At 44.2% G+C, this 22,709-nt stretch overlaps 1 protein-coding gene across 1 annotated transcript; it reads left to right on the top strand.

Moving 5' to 3' along the window:
- Nucleotides 1-2,327: 2,327 nt before the first annotated feature.
- LOC104507191 (RNA polymerase II elongation factor ELL2-like) lies at nt 2,328-17,059 on the top strand. The gene is made up of 6 exons (XM_010148397.1): nt 2,328-2,381; nt 9,274-9,829; nt 11,897-11,963; nt 15,658-15,829; nt 16,754-16,798; nt 16,943-17,059. The coding sequence occupies exons 1-6, from the start codon at nt 2,328-2,330 to the stop codon at nt 17,057-17,059; spliced, it is 1,011 nt and encodes a 336-aa protein (XP_010146699.1).
- Nucleotides 17,060-22,709: the final 5,650 nt, after the last annotated feature.

The following is a 22,709-nucleotide window of genomic DNA, read 5'->3' as shown; positions in this document are numbered from 1 at the left end:
AACTACACGCCAGTTTCCCATATCAGGCTATGCATCAAGCCACAGTTCAGTAAAACTGGCATCAGTATACTCACTGTTTGTTTAGCTAGAGTATGTGTTACAGGCCAGGCCTATTTGCCTTCATGTTAAAACCAATTGAATTCCCCTTAAGTCCTAACCATTTGTGTACCCGCCTTCCTAACCACTTCTCACAGGCTTTTCAGACTGTATTAATTTTAGTTAAATGATTGGTGGCACAGGCAACAGAACAAAGTCAGGGAATTTTACTTAATTTAATCTATGGCCAATTAAGAAGTTTTCAGTTACAGATCCTGGTGCTGAGAAATAAAGAAACAATTAAACAAACAGAACAACACAGTGCAGCTGATCTCTGAACTCCCTAGTAATAAGGGGTGGAAAAGGTGTATAGGCCCTAGAAATGATCATAGAAATCATAGAATGGTTTTGGTTGGAAGGGACCTTAAAGATCATCTAGTTCCAACTCCCCTGCCAAGGGCAGGGACACCTTCCACTAGACCAACTTGCTCAAAGCCTCATCATCTTTTTACATGTTTAGGCTTCCTGATGTTTTGAAAGCCATTGCCAAAAGGTATTTTACTTTAAAAGGACACGTAAAGATCTGGCTAATATACTAGATCCAGGAATATGAAAGCACTAGAAATCTAGAGCACCTACTGCTGCTTCTAATTCTATTTTATTAGGTCGATCCAGGTCCTGAATCTGATTCAAAACCAGTTGAGGAATTACATTTTTCTTCCTCCTAGTTCTTACAAACACTACTTCTGGATTAGGGCCCTGCTCTTTTTCGTCTGGGACTTCTATCTGTAGAGTTGAAAGATGATCAGTAATTACAACCATGCCCTGTTATACTATCATTAATGGATAAGGTCTTGCTCTGTAATCAGGCTCACTGGAGATGAGCCTGGGGGTGGCACACCAGTGTTTAAGGGACAGTGTGGTGAGGACCTTTGGTCTGCCATCTCAGTGGAGGTAGGGGATGAAGAGCCATGAGGCAATAAAGATGTAAGTGTTAATGATGTGCCAGAAACCGGGGGGAGTGCCTGAGAGTAGTCACACAAGAATTATGGCTTCTCACACCCAAAAGGTAGCAGGATCAATAGCACAGCTGAAGTGCATCTACACCAATGCACACAACATGGGCAACAAACAGGAGGAGCTGGAGGCCATTGTGCAGCCGGAAAACTATGATATAGTTGCCATTACGGAAACATGGTGGGATGACTCGCACAACTGGAGTGCCACAATGAATGGCTAGAAATTCTTCAGAAGGGACAGGCAAGGAAGGAGAGGTGGTGGGGTAGCCTGTATTCCAGAGTGTTTCAGTTGTCTAGGGGTTAATTACAGTGATGACAGGATTGACTGTTTGTGGGTGAGAATCAGGGGGAAAACGAACGAGGCATGGTGGGAGGCTGTTATAGATCACCCAACCAAGATGAGGAGGCAGATGAAATATTCTATAAACAGCTAGGAGAAGTCTTATGATTGTCTTTGTTCTCATGGGGAACTCCAAACTACCAGGTGTCTGATGGCATTACAATACAGCAGAGAAGAGACAGTCTAGAAGGTTCCTGGTGTGTGTGTAAGGTAATTTCCTGACACAGCTGGTGAGTAAGTCCATTAGGGAAGGCCCCTCACTGGACCTCTTTTTTGACAACAGAGAAAGATTGTTAGGGGGTATGATGGATGGAGATGTCTTGGGCATAGTGATCATGAAATGATGGAGTTTTCAGTTCTCAGAGAAGTAAGGACGGGGGTCAGCAGTACTGCTACATCAGACTTCCAGAGGGCAGACATTGGCATGCTTAGGAGACTGGTTGACAGAGTCCTTTTGGAGACAGCCTTGATGGGCAAAGGAGTCTAGGAAGGCTGGGCATTTTTCAAGAAGGAAGTCTTAAAGCACAGGAGCAGACCATTCCCATGTCCTGTAAGATGAGCTGGTGAGAAAAAGACTGGCCTGGCTGAACAGAGAGCTTTGGCTGGAACTCAGGTCAAAAAGGAGATTTTATGAGCTCTGGAAGAAGAGGCAGGCAACTCAGGAAGAATACAAGGATGTCATGAGGTTTTGCAGGGAGAAAATAAGAAGGGCTAAGGCCCAATTACAACTTAATCTGGCCTCTGCTATAAAAGGCAATTTAAAATTTTTTGATGAACACAACAACAACAAAAGGAGGGCTAATGAAAACCTTCACCCTTTACTGGATATGGGAGCATACATAGTCAAGGAAAAGACTGAGCTACTTAATGCCTTCTTTGCCTCAATCTTTAAGAGCAAGGTCAGGTGTTCCCTGGGTACCTAGCCTCCTGTGATGGTAGACAGGGATGTGGAGAAGAAAGAAGCTCCTATAATCCAAGAGGAAATGGTTAGTGACCTGCTTCACCTCTTAGACACAAGTTTATGTGAGCAGATGGCATCCACTCCAGGGTACTGAGGGAGCTGGCAGAAGTGCTCACCAAGCTGCTTTCCATCATCTATCAGCAGTCCTGCCTAACCACGGAGGTCTCAGTTGACTGGAAGTTAGCAAATGTGACGCTCATCTACAAGAATGTCCAGAAGGAGGATCTGAGGTACAACAGACCTGTCAGTCTGACCTCAGTGCTAGGGGATGTTATGGAGCAGATCATCTTGAGTGTCATCACATGGCATGTACAGGACAACCAAGTGATCAGGGCCAGTCAGCATCGGTTTTTGAAAGACGGGTCCTGCTTGACGAACCTGATCTCCTTCCACAAGAAAGTGACCCACTTAGTGGATGAGGGAAAGGCTGTGGATATTGTCTACCTAGACTTTAATAAAGGCTTTGACACTGATTCCGATAACATTCTTCTGAAGAAACTGCTCATGGTCTATATAGGTATACTCTTCACTGTGTAAAAAACTGACTGGATGGCCAGGCCTAAAGAGTTGTGGTGAATGGAGTTAAATCCAGCTGGTGACTGGTCACAAGTGGTGCTTCCCAGTGCTCAGTACTGGGACCAGTTCTGTTTAATATCTCTATCAAGACCTGGATGAGGGGATTGAGTGCACCCTCAGGCAGTTTGCAGATGACACCAAGTGTACTGCAGTGTACTGCAGTGTACTCTGCCTGAGTATAGGAAGGCTCTGCAGAGGGATCTGGACAGAGTGGATCGATAGCTGGAGGCCAACTGTATGAGGTTTAACAAGGCCAACTGCTGAGTCACAACAACCCCAGGCAATGCTGGAAACTTGGGGATGAAGTGCTGGAAAGTTGCGTGGTGGAAAAGGAACTGTGGGTGTTGGTTGACAGCCAGGTTGAATACGAGCTGACAGTGTGTCCAGCTGGCCAAGGCAGCCAAAGGTATCCTAGCTTAGATCAGGAACAGAGTGGCCAGCAGTACTACAGAAGTGATTGTCTCACTGTACTGGCCACTGGTGCGGATGAGTGACAAGACAAGAAGAAATGGCCTAAAGTTGCACCATGAGACGTTTAGATTGGATATTAGGAAAAAATGTGTTCATCAAAAAGATTGTCAGGCCTTGAAACAGGCTGCCCAGACAGGTGGTTGAGTCCCCATCCCTGGAGGTATTTAAGAGCCACGTGGACGAGGTGCTTAGGGACAGGTTTTAGTGGTTGATTCGGCACTGTTAGGTTAACAGTTGGACCTGATGATCTTAAAGGTCTTTTACAACCTAAAAGATTCTATGGTTCTGTAATTGCCAAGGACCATCAAGTTTCTTGACTGGCCACACCAGACTACTGTATGGTGAATATCTGTTTTCTATTACTCCCCATAGAAATGGGGAATGGATCTATTGTAGCTGTTGGATCATTTCAGACACAGCCAAATAGTACTGGTAGCCTATATTGTGAGATATATAATGGTTTGCTTTCAAATAGAGATGGGGCAAGTTGGATCAAAAAAGTGCTTCCTTTTGCTTCACATGAATACGCTCAGGTGGTGACCCAGTTTGTCATTTTGCCTCACTGTCTATCCATGTCTGACCTCTGAGGATGTCCATCTCCAGGACAATGATGTTGCATAACAAGACCTGAGGTTTCACCATTCTAGTATTTGGCAGAAAAAATTTAGTCTAAACCAACAGCATATGTTGGTTGAAATCAGGGAGGTTTAGATTAGATGTCAGGAAGAAATTCTTCACAGAGAGGGTAGTGAGGCACTGGAACAGGTTGCCCAGAGATGTTGTGGATGCCCCATCCCTGGATGTCTTCAAGGCCAGGCTGGATGTGGCTCTGAGCAACCTGGTCTAGTGGAAGGTGTCCCTGCCCGTGGCAGGGGGGTTGGAACTAGATGATCTTTAAGGTCCCTTCCAACCCAAACCATTCTATGATTCTATGATTCTATGATTCTATTACTGAGTCTTTGCTTCATTTAAGGAAGGCTCTTCCTTCATACACGTCTGTCATGGTTTAGACTTATTTATAGCAATTAAGACCGCACAGTCACTCACAGCTCACCTCCCTTTCTCCAGTAAGAGTCAGAGGAAAAAACAAGGAAAGCTTGTCACGTTGAGATAAGAACAATTTAATAATGAAATGAAAATTACAGTGCTACTAATACTAACATTACTACTGTTACTAAGTAATGAAAACAACAGAAAATAGAACTTATTATCAAATAGCTCACCATGAGCCAACTGGCACACAGCAAGGTCCCAGAGAACCAAGAAAACTGAGAGCAGGGAGAAAAATCTGCTGACCTTCCAACTCACTAACAAAAGAAAACTGTGCCCCTACTAACTGCTCCAAGAGCTAATAAAAGAGCAAAGGACCCAGCTATCAAGCTAGACAAAGTCTTAATGATACCCCCTCACAGGCCATTTCCTGCTTCTGAAACTGTGCATGCACACACTCAGTCTGACCACTGTGCTTGATGTACAATGGCCCAGGCGCTCTGGGCCAGCCAGCTCTGTGTAGGGCAGAGCTCGTTCCCAACTGAAACCAGCAGATTCTCCACCCACTCCTTGTTTCATACAATTTATGTCATGCTGGACTCCCACATTTTTCCATAAATTCTCGTTAACCAGCTCCTCCTTTCCCATCCCATCCCACACAGACACCATTCCCTTAGCCTATGGACCGTCTTGGAAAAATGTCCATTAATCCGTGACTTCAGGTTCAGTCAGGTGTGGGGGTCACTCAGGACAGGAAAAGGTGGAGTGTTGCTTGAGATCATTGGGCACCAAAGCCATCTCAGGTCAGGTTCACTGCTGTACTTCCTGCTAGGCTTGCCCTCTTTAGGTTGAGGTGATTTCTGTTGTAGTGATTCCTACAACACGAAACTCAGATCAGGGGTCTGTTACAGCAATTAATGTCCGTCATGCAATTCAGTTCATGGGCTATTTTCTCCCTGAATCAAATCCCCTTGAGGCACACATTGGACTTCCCCATCTCCTCTCAAACATCTTTGTGGTACTGTTTAGATATAAAGCTTAGGAAGGTCTAGAATAAGGACAAATTACAGTAAGGATCCACTTGGAGGTGTTTTTTTTTTTTTTGCAATAGGCATCATTTAAGCACCCATTTAAGGGTACCAGGGTAGCCCAGGTGATCAAAGGCACATCTGAATCTGCCTGGCCCTGGCCTTCTGAGACCTTAAAATGGCTGTTGGTTTTTTGTGCTGCAGTACCATTTCATATAGCAGCACATTGAAAAATGTGTTTATACCCATAAACATTGCAATGATTTCTCATATTTTTCTTTTTAAGCTCCAGCAGAATGCAGCATATTCTGTACTGAATGATTAGTTCACATATGATGAAACTGAGAAAAAAATATTTACATTTAACATTTATGCAAATAATTGCATCTCGAGCTAAGTAAGAGAAAAAAAGCCTGTTGGAGTTGAAATTCATCTTTTATGTTCTTGACGTTTGGATGTCGCTGGTTTTCCTTCTTGGAGTTGATTCCTGTATGTGCCTCATTAGGACCAAATAAATCGCAGAGTCAATGATGTGGCCTGTGCGAATTGCTGTCGTCTGTTCTGTGAGCTGAGCTGAGCTCCCTGTGACACTGCGCAGGCGCTTACACTTGCAGTGAGACACGTGCCTATCGGTTCCACTGAGGGGGAAAGGCTGAGTTGCTACGTGAGTGCTTTGCTGAACTGGAGGCTGAACCACTGTAGCTTTTCTCAGGGCGGTTATCGCTGTGACAGAGACAGCCAGCGCTGCTTTTGTGCCAAAGCAGCTTTTTTAGGGATGTGACTGAAATGATACCAAAACCTCTGAAATACAGTTTCTCATTTAAAAATATGGTCCTAGTTAATTACAGAGGAGTGCAGATTGAAGCTTTTACATAAATTCTTTTTCTTTTAGCTTATTCAAATTCCCAAAGTTGATCTGCCAAATGAAGCACGTGCATTTAACTTCTACTTGTCAAATGTTAGCAAAGATAATCCTTAGGGAAGCTATGACTGTCTCCAATCAAGGTAATTTTACTTAACGTTTTCTTTCATGGCAAATTTAAGTAGATTCTGTGGCTTTGAGCATAGAGTGAAAACCTTTAACAGAAGCACACTCGCAGTGATGAGCTGCAATAGAACATAGAACACCTTTTGAGTACTTTCTTGCTTCTTAGTGCTATTTTTAAAAGCATTTATAGTTCAGCATCATCCAAGCTAGACCAGATCCATTCTACAACCTTATGTCAATATGATTATGTAGATAGTTGTTTATTGTAGGACACATATAAATCAGTGACCTTGTCCATAATTGCATGGCCATGGTGTTTCAGAACCCAAAGGTGTTCAGCAGCACCTTGTCCTGGACCTTTGAGTCAAAGTGAACAGTGCTAATATAAAAGGCAAGAAAATGCTGTGCTTTTACATGGTTTGCTTCTGTTTCAGCTTGTGGAATATCACGTTCAGCGTAGTATCGTGTAGTCCACTGGTGCTGAATAACCCTTTGTCCTATTTGATTAACTAGGACATGGCTGGTGGTTTGTGTATTGATCTAGGGAAGCCGATAGCTGACAGGTGCACCGACACACATCTCCAAAAGGCGCTGCTCAGGTTCTCGGGCACAGGAGGGCGTCTGCCCTCAAATTCAAAACAGATTTGTCTAGCTAGTTCCTTTTGGGAGCAAGAAACAAATGAGTTGATGAGCTCTCTGCCTAACAGGAGACCTCTCAGCATCATCCTCCTCCTGTTCCTACCCTTGTGTTAGGCCTCTTCTACTACAATACAGCTTTTCAGTAAAAGCACTGGCGGGATGGCAAAAAGCCAAACGGTTTAGCAAAAGACCTGAGGGAGCCTGGGGGAGCATGGGGTGTTTGGTTTTTTTTTTTTTTTGATTAAACTTCATCTGAAAGAGGCCAGATAGCTGCTGAAGCTGGCAAGAAGCAAGCAGCAGGAGTGCATGCCGGGTGTGAGAGGTCCTGTCTCGACTCCTGGCTTGCCTCTTTCGAGCATCTCTCAGGGCACGTTCTTTGGTAAAGAGCATCTCCAGTAAAATTACACTGGATTAATGTTATAAGAAAGATTACATTTTAACTTCTGTAGCTCTGAATAATTCTTCATGCCTAGGTTATTTTTAATATTGTTTTGTATTTCCAGATCTAATTCAGACTGGCTTTCCTGAGGTCCTTCATAGCCACTTCCCGGTTTGTGCAAAGTGCCTGCGAAGTTACTGCAAGACTTGTGTAGTGTTACCCAGAGAGTCACTAAAAAAAAATCCTAAAGCCAGCAAGGACCTCTGCAGGGTTTGTAGTCTAACTTTGTGCTCCAGGCAGGTCTGGCTTCAAAACTGGCTTGAATTTTGGCAGACTACAGCCTGAGGAGGGCGGTTACACAGCTTGGTCAGTGCTTGGCCTTACTGCAGTGAAAAAGCACATAAAGGCAGCAAGATCCAAGGAAATGGGCAACAGATAAAAGTTGTGCATTTAAATGGCAAGAAAGAAGTGGGTTTCTGTTGTAAATGTACTGTTTTCAAACCAAGGAATCAATGACACAGCGCTAGGCTATGGTCAAAACTGTAGCTGTGTCCTCCTGGAATGTTGGTTGGTGGTCTATTCCAGCTTTAGGACATCAGGAATGACGCTCTGTGACCAAAATTTTTTGACTGTTCTTTGTGGAATCTCGCTGTGGAGTTCAGGGTGGCTGAAGTGTATTGGTTTAGCTGAAGCCTGTGCCCTTTCTCTGGTCAGAGCTGTTGCAGAGGTCAGTGCTGTACAGAGCAGTCATTAAGAGCGGTGGTCATTAGGCCAGCTTAAATGAAGCCACTGTTAATCAGTGGAGGTGCTGTTTTGGCTGGGCACATTACACTGCAGGAGCATGTTCTGGCCATAGAGGGCTGGGATGCTCCAGAAAGGCCTCCTGGAGCCTTTGGAGGTGACCTCATCATTGTCCCCCTCCTGCAGGGTTTGCTCTAAGTGCCTTGTCTCAAAAAAGAACCCTCAGAGGATCAGGTGGGTGAGTTTGGGTTCAACTGTTTTCAATGTTTTTGTAGTTCTGGAGCATCGCAACTCAGTGGCCTGGGATTTATACACAATTAAATTACAGTTTGTGCAACAAGTGGTGCCTGTCAGATCACCAAGAGACCATGTGGCCCAAGATACATATATTTAAATAGAGGGGGGAGGGCCCACCTCTGTTTTTCCCCAACTTTCTTCCAGTCGGAACATGAAAGGTGCAGGTGCCAGGGACCTCTTCACCCCTGCCCCCTCACACATGGAATCTGGATTTATTTCTACAGGGTGGCACAGAGCTGTGCTGGGCACTCTGTCTCCAAGCTGCCCTCGTTCACCAACATGACTCGTATGTGCTAGACAAGAGTGTGTGAGTCAGTGTTTCAGCCGGGGAACTGCTGGAGTGACAGCTGTGGCAAAACTGAGGCTTTTCCTATTCACGTCAGCTTTGCACTTGACGTGCTGTGGTAAGCACGTTACTGCGTGCTTCTTGGGGCCGCTGGAGTAAACCGTGTGGTTGTATGACAGCAAAAGCAGCCTCTTCACCTGGTTTGTCCAATCTGAAATCAGTACCGACACACCACCAACCGTCCGTCTTCATGCTGGTGAAGCCTCTGCTAGAGCTCCTGAAGAGACCAGCTTTCTCCCAAAGCCTTTTAGCTGTAGATCTAAAGAACAACTTGCTAAATCATGGGATTAGGAGCCAAGAATGAAATAATCTACATGTTTAGCTGCAGCACTTCCATGCTGGGCAGCTACTTTTAGATAAGAAATACATGTTTTCAGCAACTGCCTGTTCAGAAATGCTTCTTTTTCAGAATGGGAGCAAAACTTAATTCTGATAATGCTTCTAATTTAAAAATTATTACAGGAACAGCCTTTGAATTCAGATGTTAGCAGTCTTGTGGTCAACAAAAAGCAGAGGATTTCTCGCGTCACCACCCGAATCCACCCAGCGTCCAACGCCTCCAGTGAGAAAGCCCCTGCTACCCCTCTGCCACCTCTTGCCCCAGTAGCCACCAGTACTACTGCTTCTCCGTGGCTGCTTCCCACAATCCATCCCACTTCCAACTCTCCTCACACTGCCAGCTCCAGCTCCCCCAACACTCCTGAGGGATGGGGGACGCAAGACCTGCCAGTGGACACCTGGAATCAAAACATAAGTAACATCTTTGAGAACCAGCAACAAAAACTTGCCTCTCAGACTCGTGTGGAAACCCCAGTGCCTGCCTCCCAGGTGGAGCGTCCCAAGTGTACAGACAAGAAGCCTGCGGACTTGTACCAAAAGCCCAGGATGATAAAAAGGCGTAAGGAGAAGTACAAAAGCAAAATACAGAATACTGTGCGTGTGAGTGAGGAGGAGAAAGACCTTAAGAAAGAAGAAACTTCCAAGCTGGAAAACTCCTCCTGTTTGGATTCACAAGAAGGTATTGACATGCTGCTTTTTCTCTTTCACGGATAACCGTGGTGAAAACCAGTAAAACCAGGGACTGGAAATGCAAGTGGCCTGTTTTCTGACTTGCTTTAGAGCATGTGCTTTGCCATTATCCCTGCTTTATGGTCACGACAAATCAGTGGTTTTGTTCTCACACTGCACTACACTGTAACTGTTGATTTAAAAAACAACAACAACAAACCCAAACAAACCCAAGAATATAAAAACCAGAAGGTGTTCTGCTGGATACTCATCTAAAACTAGGTTCACTTTTAGGAATTTTCACTCTGTAGCAGAAAAAATATTAGAACAAGCAAATTTTAAATGGATTGCTGTTGGGCAACCACTGCTTACAAGGAAGAGCCTGGTACTTGAAAAACACGAGGAATGGATTTTTTTGCTTGACATAGAGTGAACGGCGAGTTCAGTGAAACCAATGAAATATGGTACAGACTTAAAATGGCACTGAAAAGCTAAACATAAACTCTTGAACATTTTATTTCATCACACACACACAAAGTAGGGCAGACTTCAGTTCCTTTGCTAAATCTGACTGTTGTCTGATTTCAGACTCACAAATTAGAAGTCAGGTTTAGCCCTTTCCTGTCACAGCACAGCAGCATCTTTAGAGCACGTAGGTGCCTCTGAAATGTCGTTGTGCTTGTGGATAAGGGTGCTTTGAGATCTTCTTTTCACATTACCCTGGACATGCTGCACAGTGCCCACGTCACCTGGGCTTGCTTTAAAATATTAATGCTCAGATTTGTAAATACGTGAGCATCTTTCTTCAGAAGCCAGTAACCGCATTCTGAACAACCAGGGAAGGAAAATCTTGACTACGTGTCAAGCTGGTTCTTACACTGAAGTTTTCAAATGGGCAGAGCCATGCCAAGAAGTGCACTTGGATTTTTGGCAAATTGAATGCTGGCAAGCAAAACTGCTCTCACACATTGTGTTGTATACACTGTGACTGTGGATATTCTTGCTTGTGTTTCTCTCTAATGCTTTTCCCGCTTTCAGGCTTCTTTTTATACTCCTCCTGCACCACATAATAATTTTAATGTTAAAAGCCAAAGAATCAAGTAGAAATGAAGCTCCTTTCTCTCCCCATGCCTTAAAGCTCAGACAGCTCAGATGTCCGCAAGAACGGCTGAGCTTTCACAGAAACAGTGTGTTTAAACTGTGGCAATGTAAGATAATAATGAATATAGAGGACAGTGCAGTGTGTTTTTTAAGTCTGCCACAAAGCCTCAGATGAAAAGCAGAGTGAGATTACCAAGATGCTGAGGATCCCTTCCTGTCCTAGCTAACTATTTTTTACGTTTGCTGTTTTTCGTATGTATCTAAAAGACAGGGGGCTTGTGAAATATTCCTCTAAAAAGAGGGATTAGAGGTTAAGTGTTTTCATAATGCCACTTAAAAGGTCAAAGTGCAAATAACTTTTACAAGTGCAAATTACTTTCAAAGTCAGTATGGCCACATTAATGATGAGCAAGTCTTTGTTACAGGTTGTTGAAACCAGAATGCCAGTAACCCATACACAGTGCTATTGACCTTCCCCGCTTAGAACAGCACTGCAATTAGGTCTAACTTGAGATACCCAAAATTGGTAGGGAAGGAGGGATAAAAACAAGGCATGAAAAGAAGTTCAGATTTCCATTGCTTGCTGGAACCTGGAGGTTGATATTGATGCCTGTATGTGTATATATACGTGCCTATCAAGCTGTGTTCTTTTGTGCAGCTGCATGTGTTGCTGCATAACTTGAATTGCTGTGCAGATGCCACGTCATGTCTTTCAAGAAGAAAACCGGACCTTGGGTTAATACTGCTGTAGTGCAGAACCTGCAGAATAAAGTCGCCATGCCCTCTTTCCAAACCCCAATGCTGCCTGCTGGGGAGAAGGCCATATGAGCCCTGTCATTAACTTTGAATGAGCTCTGTAAGTCACTTAAAGTGAGAATAAAACTCTGAAGGGTTTTTTCAAGCCCATCAGGTTGGTATTGTTTGGCTGTATTAAGAATCCATTTATCACAATTGTCAAACTTCTGCTTTTCTGTAGGAGTCAGAGAAACTTGCACTGCCTCCTCAGATCCTCCTTTATCAAGTGAACAACCAGACTACTTCATGTGAGTAAAGTAACGACTCAAAGTCTCTTGCTGCTCATTGAAGCAATTGAAAAGTCATCTATAAAAACTCCTGCTTAGCTACAAAATCGAAAGTTTACTAAAATGTCGTTTTAGAACAATGACAAGTTCCTTTAAGTCACCCAGGTGTCTCTAGCAGCCTTCCAGTATCTGAAGGGGCCTACAAGGAAGCTGGGGAGGGACTTTCTACAAGGGCCTGTTGTGATAGGACAAGGGGTAATGGGTTTAAATTGAAGATGAGGAGATTTAGATTAGATATCAGGAAGAAGTTCTTCACAGAGAGGGGGGTGAAGCACTGGAACAGGTTTCCCAGAGAATGTCTGGATGGCCCCCTCCCTGGAGGTGTTCAAGGCCAGGCTGGATGAGGCTTTGAGCAACCTGGTCTAGTGGAAGGTGTCCCTGCCCATGGCAGGGGGGTTGGAACTAGATGATCTTTAATGTCCCTTCCAACCCAAACCATTCTGTGATTGTATTATTTGAGTAACTGCAAGTTTTAAACTCTGAGGTTGTCCCTCAATTACTGTGGGGGAAAGAAATGTTAAAAGTAACTTTCAATATCCTTTATGAGACTTAAAACATTTAGTGCCGTTCTTCAAGAACATACTAGAAAAGTTGTACGCGGTTTTCTTTTTAGAGGTGAGGCAGTACAGGAGGAAAGCTAATTACTAAAATATTAAATGCATAAATTTGAACATCTTTCGCTGCTGAGTGCATCTGAGCAGGAGAAGTGGGGAGGGAAGACAGTAAGCTTTAAAGTCCAGCATTACAGTGCCTGTGTATGAGCTAAGAGGAGTTAACCATCAAAGTTATTTCTAAAGCTGTGATGTAAAATGTCCACTGACTAACATGAAGCTAGAGCAGAATTCACCATGGAATTTCACCATTCCATTTCACCATGGAATTGCAGAGAAAATAGAAATTAGAAAAACCACAATTTAAATTTTAAATTTTAGCTGCTTAATTCGGTCCACAGGGCAAGATAAAAAAATAATTAAACCTGTGTGTGAAATGTTACATATCTACAACTACTGGCATATTGCAGTATATAAAATTACAGTTTAATTTTGTAAGCCAGTTTAATTTTAACTCCTTAACAAATTCTCACACATCAGGTTAACATGCCCAAAAGTTAAAATTTACCTGGAATATAACCAGGTTTATCATCCATGATGAGCATTAAAGAACTTCCTTTAAAATGAAGTAGCTGCAACAAAAAAATCATTCGGTTGCCTAAAGACTTTTTCAGAATATGGAATCTTTTCCTATCAGGGGGATTTTTTTCTGCTGTTGTGGACCAGAGAAATAGGTTCTGCAAATGCCCAGTGACTGGGCTTTTTCCCCACCTTTTTATTGGAGACCTTTTTTTAAAACATATGCAAGTCAGAGGAGGATACAGTGAATAACTGGAATAACTTGGTCAGTGAAACCTGAGTTTCTAATAAAAGGTACTTTTTTTGTGATGGGATGGTCACAGTGGGGAGCAATCTGAGGCTCTATCTTCCGTTGGAAGAAGGAATTTGGGAAGGTTTGATGGGCCTTCACTGCTCAGAGCTGAAATAAGCATGAAGAGAGGCAAAGGCAGGATAAGCTTGACACTTCCTAGCAATGCAATCGCACAGCATCAGCCACAGCGGTGGTGATGAGGATGAGCCCCCTCATTGTATTTGCAGTGCAAGAAGGGAGGCAGAAGGCTCTTAAACACTGTGAAATGCCAGGTTTTCCTCTGACAGAAGGAACTTCTGTCAGGAAGGGAGGTGAGGGCTCCTTGTAGCACTTCAGCTTTGGTGCACCTTCCATCTGCATCGAAGCAGATGGCATGGTAACACCCTGCATCATATTTATTAAGTGATGCTCCATGGGAAAACTGAAAGTAAGTCTGGCCCAGCAGGGAGGCAGTTCAGTGCTTCACATGTTTGGCTGCGAACTCAAACCTACGTTTACTTCCCACCCTTTGCTAGGTGAAAGCAGACAGATTCAGCTCCTCACTGTCTGCTTCCCAACGCACTGAGAGCAGTCGTACTGGGACGTAAGGTATATGGTTATTTGGTATTAGCTATTACAGTTGGATGCCAGTAGCCATTGCAAGAAGTTCTTAAAGATAATCAAACGAAAAATTAAAGCCTTCATGCAGGATTTCATAAAGTTGCTTTAGTTCTGATTGGGAGTAAACAGTTTAGTGAAGAATTTTCTGTGAAAGGAATAACCTCAGGAACTATCTCACAGATAATCTACTGGCCACAGTGTCCTGGAAAAAAATTAGGTTGTGCAGTTTCAGACATCTCCCTGATCATTACAGAAAGATTGAGACCTGAGAGCACCTGCAATTTAATCCCGTGTAAAGGACTTTGGGAGTATTATCTCTAATGCTACATAATTCATGAACGTAATCACAGCTTTAGCATAATGATACTTTCCATCTTAATACAGAGATTATGAGAACTCAAGCTTTTTAAGGAAAGTTTAAGCGAAAGCTACAAAAATGCAACAGATTCACATTTCTCCCCACTTCTAATCTCATTTCTTCCCTCAAAACACAATTACATTGCGAGTGCTTTGCTGGGCTCTTGGCAATGGGACTGGGACTCTTGCTGTGTGGTGTAACTCTGCACAAAGCCATTCCTCTGCACTGTCACTCTGCAGGTACCTCCCAAAATGTTGAAGGGGGTCGTCTTTTAAAAACCATCTAGCACTCTGGTCAGGTGCGTCTGGCCGGGGACGCATCGCTGACAAAAGTTGTTGTCTGTGTTGCTACACACTGTCAACTTGTTAAATTCTCACTGCCCATTAAAATTGACCTCAGGGTGGTTTGAAGGATTCACCCCCATGTCCAGGTACCTGTGTCACCCAAGAAGAACCATGTCTTAGGCCAGAAGGAGCAGAGGTGATGGTGGTAGGAGATGGTGTTGTTGACTCCCATAGTTGCTTCATCGTGGATCTCTATAATGATCTTGTTAAATCCACTCAGGTTCATTGGAGGGAGGAGGGCGTGGAGAAAGTTTCAGTTGCATCCATGGCATTAAGCATTTGGAGGATTTGCCCTTCTTAGGAAGCAATGTGATGGGGTTTGGGGTGTTTTGTGTTTCAGACTTCTCTGCTCTTTGGTTTTGTTCCTGTATCACCAGTGCCTTACTTGGATGGACAGCAGTGGGACTGGTATTCACTAATATAACCAAATTTTATCATTAACGGTGCTTTGCTCTTAGATAGGCACAAATGTAGCCAAAAAATGTACTGCATCTGCCTCCATAAAGGCAGTTCCTTCCAAAAATGTCTTGAAAACAAATTTTCAGAAGTAAATATAACTTAAGTGACCTGTCCTCTCATAGAAAGGTATTATGATCTACCAGTTTCTCTTCTCTCACTGAAGCTGATGGGTTTATTGGACCTTCTATATTCGAAAGACGGCTCATGCTTTCCAAGTGTACCACACTTTTTTTTTTTGTGTGTGTGTGTGTACCTTCTGAATAAAAACCCTTAGAAGTAAAATATTAGCAAATAAGTGTCACAACAATATGGTGTATTTCTGTAATTACTTAAATACATTCTCTTGGAGCAAGTGCGCTCAGATGTCAGACAGTCAGCAGTCAGTCACAGTTACCTGACTTAAAGCTTGGGTGACGATGACATTCACTCTGCCCTTGGTGTAAAACTGCACGTGTGCTCATTTTTCCATTAGAAAATACACACCTATAGTCTTGCACGAGCAATGCCAGAGATACGAGGCTGACTTCAGTGCAGAGTATGATGAATACAGACGCTTGCATGCTTGGATGCAGAGTGTCGCTGAGAAATTCGGGAAGCTTGATGCACAGCGGAAACTTCTTTCTCCAGGGTCCAGAGAATATCAGGTAAAGAGGGAATGAAACTACGCAGACTGTGTTTCATCTCCCTCTTCAGCCCTTCCAGAAGGGCAGACTCTTCCATGTATTGCTCTATAGAATTATCTCGATGTGGTTTTAGAAGGCTTGCCAGGTTCAGTGTGTGAGTAACAGGTCGCAGAGCTGACACCTCAGCATCCTGGCCAGGGGAGGGGTGTGGTGACACAGGCTGGGGAGAAGAGTGGAAGTGTGTGGAAACCAGTGGCCATAATCCCAAGGTCTTCTATTTCCCCTGATTATCTATACTTAACTAGACCTACAGCCACCACGTACTCGTCTGCCAGGTGGCGGATCCCAGCTCCGACTTTGGCAGAGGAGGGTGTTAAAAACCTGGTGTTCTGCCTTTCTCACCTGCGCTGCCCTGATTTGGACACACAAATGCCATGTGTTCAATATCCGACATCTTTAATTCTATTGCATGCTGAGGATTTTTGATCGGCTTTTATTTAGGTTTTGGCCAGGTTGCAAGTGTGTTTGTGAGCAGGAGGAGGATTTTCACATCCCTGGTACGGCTCAGTCAGACACAGGGAAGCCTTGCAGAACTTGCATGCATCCTCAGACCCTGCCTGGGTGAGCTCTGATGGCTGAAGCTTGAGCAAACCCTGTAAAAAGTTGTTCAGCCCTCAGACTCCAGCTGTTGGAGCTGTCTGTGAACGCGCAGCAGCGTGAGCAACATCTCAAGGGTAATCTTCAAAGGCACGCTCCCTCTGTTGCCTGTTCACATGCTGAACACAAGGGTTTAGGGGTTCAATTTTGCAATGCAGGAGTGTGGTGGCTCAGGGATCAAAAAATAGCTTCAGTAAAACTGAGTGTCTTTTTAGTGTTTACATACGTTTGCATTTTCTGGTAGTAGTGGAATGTTCTTAATACTGCCTTCATGTTTTTTTCTTGAAGATTCTTGAGGAGGAGATCTTGGAAGAGTATCACAAGTTAAAGCAGGTATGCTTAACACTGGATTTGTGGGTGTTACTCACTGTAATCACCGAGAACGGCTCAAGGCTATTTTAAAGCAAAGGCCATGAAATACTAAACTGTGCAGACATGTTTTCATGCCCTGATTTTCTTTTTATCTTACTTTTACAGCCTAGCCCCAGCTACTATGAAAACAAGTACAGATGCGAGTATCTCCACAACAAGCTGTTGCATATTAAGAGACTCATACGGGAGTTTGAACAGCGGCAAGCAGGGTCACTGCACTAGTCTTCTGCTTCGACCAGGGCATGTGAATGAACTATAAAGCTTATTTATCTAAAACTTTAAAAAGATCGGTTGTTCTAAGGTTCTAAACATTAGTATCAGATTATGGCATTACAGAATTTTCAGTATTAGCAGATTTAAGTGCTTTTGTTGTTGTTGATGTTGCTTATATCTGTCTTTGAAGCTGCTCTTTTTGGTCCCTTCTTTTTTTCTTCAAGATTTATGTTTGTCCATGGAAATAATTCTATCAGTAGATGCTGGGGACCCAGCACTTCTACTATGATCTTGTGCCCGTTTTCGTTGAGAAAGTATTGTAGCGAAAAGACATTTTGCATAAGAATAAGGTGGTTTTCTGACCTTGTTAATGCAAACTCTTTGCCTTAAATGGTAGAAAGTTTAGAAATTTGCACAAAAACCCCAATCATCCCATTGTTTTGGAGGGTGAAAGAGGCCTGTGTATGTGCTGTATACAGCCGCTTTGTTACAACACAAACTCAGCCCTGCAACTTAAACCCACCATTGCAGTGGTTGCCTTAAGGAGTTTGCTTGTGTACATCTAGTGTAGCTAAATGAGGAACTGCACTGCTTCCCACTTTGCTGTAGCACCTGAGAAGCACGGCGAGGCCTATCAGTGTCTGACAGTATGTGCTTGTACTGCCTGTGTGCAAGAATGTGTGGGGGTGAGCATGCCTGCCGGGGAAAAAAACCAAGCTGCTACTCTAACGAGGCTCACGTTAAAACAAGTGGCAAGTGTTGCTGTAGGTTTTCCTACGAAACTGCTACTTCTATTATGGAAGATGAGAGCATTGCCACTTCAATAGTTTGTCAGCTTTAATAACCCTGGGGAAACCGGTACTTTACAAAAGTGGCATGTATATCGTATTTGGTCATGATTATAAAATTAAACATGTAGGTTACCTGTTTATATACTACTATAAAGTATTTTTTCAAGAGAGATACGCAAAGAAGCAATTGCCTACATGAAATATATATGTAAAGATTTTTATCCTGGGTGCCAGGAATATAACAAAGAACAGATGTATTTAACTCTAAATACTGTGATCACCAGACAGCATAAACTTTCATTTCATGCAGCTTTTTGGTTCATTTTGATGTAAAACATTGCTTACTTTATCATGTGAAAACACAGGTTATTGGGTCACAACTGAGCCAAATCTTTCTGTGTCTGTGTGTGACTTCTCAAAGTGCTGTCAACTGAAAAAGGCAGCATTATGTTTACAAATCTGATCTTGCATTTTTGTGCCAGAACATTGGTAGTATTGCTATAACAGACTTTCATCTCCAGCATTAAAAAAACCTGTTGTGTATCACTGTGAACCAGAAAATGTTTAATTGTCAGAAAACATGCAAGCAGGTAAATGGGAGAAATTGAGGTTTTGCCTTAAATCTGCGGGTTCAAAGACGTTACATTTATGGCAATGGAACAGCAAGCAAGGTGCGTGCCTTTCTGTGCTGTGGCAGTGATATTTGCGTCACCTACTTGAGACCAGGTTGACCTTGGTTCCCTTGTATCAGTACAGTTGTTTTCCGTTCCGTATTTCCAAAAGCAGCACGAACAGGAAGCAAGTAGTCTCGTGAGAGCTGCATGCGGCTGGGTGTAAGGACTCAGTTTGGTCCAGCAGCAGTAACGCCCGACTGGAAAGGCAGGGGCTGTAGATTCTCTGCAGTTCTGTTGCAGTGGGTGGTTACCTTTTACCCTAGAAACCAAGGGACTGTTCAGACTAAGATACAGACCAGTTCCTGGTGGTGGGACCCTTTTCAGCAGTCTGGCACCATTTATCTAAGCTGCATGCCTGGACCTGACATGAACTGCCATTACGGACACACGTTGCTGCTGCAGCCGTCTCGATGTGTTGCAATCACTCAGTGCTATCGCTGAACAGCTGAGACCTGGTGCGGTTAACTGATTTGGGGTTTTCCCTCACATCTTTTACCACTGACCTGTTTTTGCATGCTCCTTCTGGTGTACAGGCTGTGTGTGTGCGTGTTGCAGCTGGAGGTTAGTGTTACTGCAGAGGCTGTGGACTGCATATCGTGATGAGAAGCTACTGGAAAGGCCTTAACACAAGGCTTTGCCCATTTACATGGATCATTTCTGAAGCCGTGTAAGTATATGGACAGCCTATGTCTGAAAAACAAGCGCTGTAAATCTACATATCTCTTGTTTCCATGGAGTTGATGTGCCTGTTCCACGAGTGCCAAGACCCCCTGGAAGTGGGCCCTTTGCCTGTGTTCCTGCCTGTCCTGGAGAACTGGCCTGCTCACTCAGGGAAACAAACGCTGCCCATGAGGGAGCATCTCGCCTGGGTTACACTACTGTGGATCTGGGGCGAGTAATGGATGTGAAGAAGTGGAAAAGTGCACATCTCCTTCGTGGAAAATGTGACTCTCGCTACCATTTATAAAAACATATGTGGTCGAAAGGGAGGCCATGGCCTTCCCAGCTGGCTGAAAAAATGTACGGTAGCAGGATTGGCTTCCAGTCTGGCTGAGGTTCGAAGGAGAAAAACTGTGCCCAAAGTAAGTCGATTTTTTTTTTTTTTTTAAACTGTAGATAGGCTTTAAATGGTCACTTGAAGCAGCTCACTTGACTGCTTTTAAGTCTTCAGATCACTTGTTAACGTTACCAGAAAAAATCACACAGTAATATTCAGATCTTTTGGGATTGTTTTCTAAAACATGTCAACTAGTGTTGGAGGCAATTTACTTCAATGGGTTTTCAACAGAAACCAAGTTAAAGTGTTGATGTTGTAACTTTGCTCACCTGTCAGCTTTATAAAAAATGGTAGTTTTACAGCCAGTCTTTCCCAAACACATGAATGTTTATTCATGCAAAGACCTTTGGAGTAACAGTTCTTACCAGGAGTTTCTTCACATCTGCTTCTGTACCTGATGGCGAGGGTTGTGCCCAGCAGTCTTCTGCTGGGGAAGGATGTGAAGTTGATTAAGGGATGACAGTATTTGGGAACATGAAGGCTTAAAGCAGGGATGTGAATCCCCCTTTTTGAGTTTGGGAGTACTTTACTTTTTCAATTGTTTCCATCCAAACTGTATTAAGACTCTGTATGTGAAACATTCTGTGGTATTTTTTTAGCAAACACTTGAGCCATTGTTGCCCCTCTGTTCTACATATGTTTAATTTCAATAAAATGTTAACTTTGCAATCCTGAGGCTTTGCTCTTTGGTCTGGGGGTGAGGGGGTCCTCCTGCATCACTGCAATGGGGCAGTGCTGCTGTGGGGAGTGCCACGGCTCCGTGGGAGTGCAGGGTGAATGCCAGGGGCAACCATGGTAGGACACCTCGCTGTAATGTCCTGCTGCGAACGCAGGAGGCATGCCAGAGTGCTACTGCCAACTGTGGGTGGAGAAAGGAGGAAGATGTGCCTTGTATGATCCAGTGAAGGGCAGGTGGTTTGCCCTGGCCAGTTGGAGCAAGTGTGTTGCTTTGTTTCAAGCTGAGAGCACTCAGGTGTAGGTATTTCCCTCCAAGTTCTCCTGTCTTTCTAGCTACATTCCCTCTGGTTCAGTATCCTGCCTCTTACCCTGCTCTTTCCTGTGCTGACAGATGAACCATGTTCCTTGTTTTCTGCTCCTGGGACCAATTTCTGACCTGAAAATGTTCACGTGCTTAATTGCATGTCCTGTTTTTCTCACTCTTCCAAGGTTTGGACACCTGTCTGTGCTTCTTAATTACAAAGCACAGGGCACAGTCCTGGCAAAATCCTTCTCTATCCATCAAACTGAGGCATCTGGGAAGCTGTCACAGCCTGCAGGGATTTTTTTCCCTGCAGACGCACCTGCATGCAGAGAAGGACAGAAGTGGTGTCTCAGGGCTGGCTGTTGACTCATCACCAGGGCTTTCCTTTCAACAGAAGTTGCTCACCTGTGGCTCACTGACCAGGTATGAGAGGCCTGCATCACTCTCAACAGGTAATTGCTGGTTATATGTATGAAACTCTTGGTTTAACAGGCTTTTTGTAAAACCTGTTCTGGATCACATTTCACTGTGTGTGTAAACCTCCTTCAGGATGTGCGATTTCCACGTGCTTAATAGGCCTCTGCATTTCTGCCTGTCATTTCCATTCAGATGCCTAAAAAATAAACCAGAAATGAAACAATAGTTGTGTCCCCACTGGCCCCACCTGGGAAAAAATCCCCCCCACTCCTGAAAACCCAAAAACACTCCTGAAGTTTTCCACTGACATTACCAGTCCAGTAAGTTGTGGTTGCCTGAAAGGTGGAAATCTGCTGTACGTCCCTGTTAAAAATCAGATTTTAAGTACTAAACTTCCATAGAAAACACATTCTACACCTGAGGGTTAGCCTGCACTTGCACAAAAGGTCAGTGCTCTGAGAGCTTCAGCCATCTGTGAGCTCTTCACAGCCTGGATCTAACTCTTCCAGCTCCCAAACTCCCAGTGCTCGTTTGCATTTTCCTGAAAGCTATGTGCAAAAGCTCAAAGTTTGATGGTGAACAGGTATAGAAATACAGATATTTTTCACTTAGAACAAAGCCTTATACAGAAGGATGAGCAGAGCAGCAGAAGGTGGGGGGCTGGGAGCTGTACGGGGGTCCTAACTTGGCCGTGCCTGGCTGCCCAGCTCGGAGCTGGTCATGCGTCCCACAGCTGAGGAAGAGGTCCCGGCTCTTCCCTGCCTTAATGGCAGCTGGGTATCTCCACTGGGATGTCCGGGTAGGCTTGATCATCTCCTAAGGTGCCGAAGGCACCTCCACTAGTAAAGCCGAAAATGTGATGTTAGGAAAATGTGAAATTATTCTCTGGGAATCACGCTGCAAGATAAGACTGACCGAGAGCTCAATGGTTTCTTTTAAACTTTTCACATATTTTTAAACTTTAAAAATAAACTTTTCACTCTGCCGATGCTTGGTAGTAGCTGGGGAATGAAGCAAGAACCTGCCTGAGGACCTGGGGATGGCGCAGGGTCCCTGGGTGTGGAAGGAGATGATGGAGGTTGGCAGCCCCCTGCCCCACAGTTGGACAATTCTTTAAGAATTCCGCCTTACAAGAGAGCTGGGGCTGATGACGGCTGTTGCAGAAGGCCAGTAAGGAGAAGTGCTCAGCAGATTTTTCCTCAGATGATACACTTCTCAGGCTGGCTTTGGAGCCAGGGGCAGGTACAAGGAACTCCCTGGGCTTTACCCTGGAAGAGCTGTCAGGCCAGGGGTGTTGCACACGCAGCTGGCGACACCGCAGTGGATTGCCTGGCGCGTTGATAAGCGCAGTTTGGCCAGATCTGGCTCTGCTCATGCATGGAGACTGAGGAGGTGATTGGTGACAGCCAACATGGCTTCCCCAGGAGCAGATCGTCCCTGACTAATATAGTGGCTTTCTACGATGGGTCACGACCTTGGTGGATAGAGGACAGGCAACAGATGTCCTCTATGTGGACGTATGCAAAGCCCAAAAATGTTTGCTTATCAAAAGCTTCCACGTTCGGTCACTTCAGAGCCATTGCTTCCTTCCCTTGGCTACACACTCACACAAGTTCCCTGCTCTAACAGGGTGAAGACATAGCCATTAACTCCTTGCTCCTGGCGCTACGGTGGGGGCTGACTGAATGCACCAAGACGTCCCATAAGAAAAAACCCTGAAGAGGTTCTTTGTAGGAAG

Source organism: Eurypyga helias, unplaced genomic scaffold (assembly GCF_000690775.1).
Source record: "Eurypyga helias isolate BGI_N326 unplaced genomic scaffold, ASM69077v1 scaffold1773, whole genome shotgun sequence".
Taxonomy (NCBI): Eukaryota; Metazoa; Chordata; class Aves; order Eurypygiformes; family Eurypygidae; genus Eurypyga; species Eurypyga helias.
This window is presented reverse-complemented; position numbering and strand designations above follow the sequence as displayed.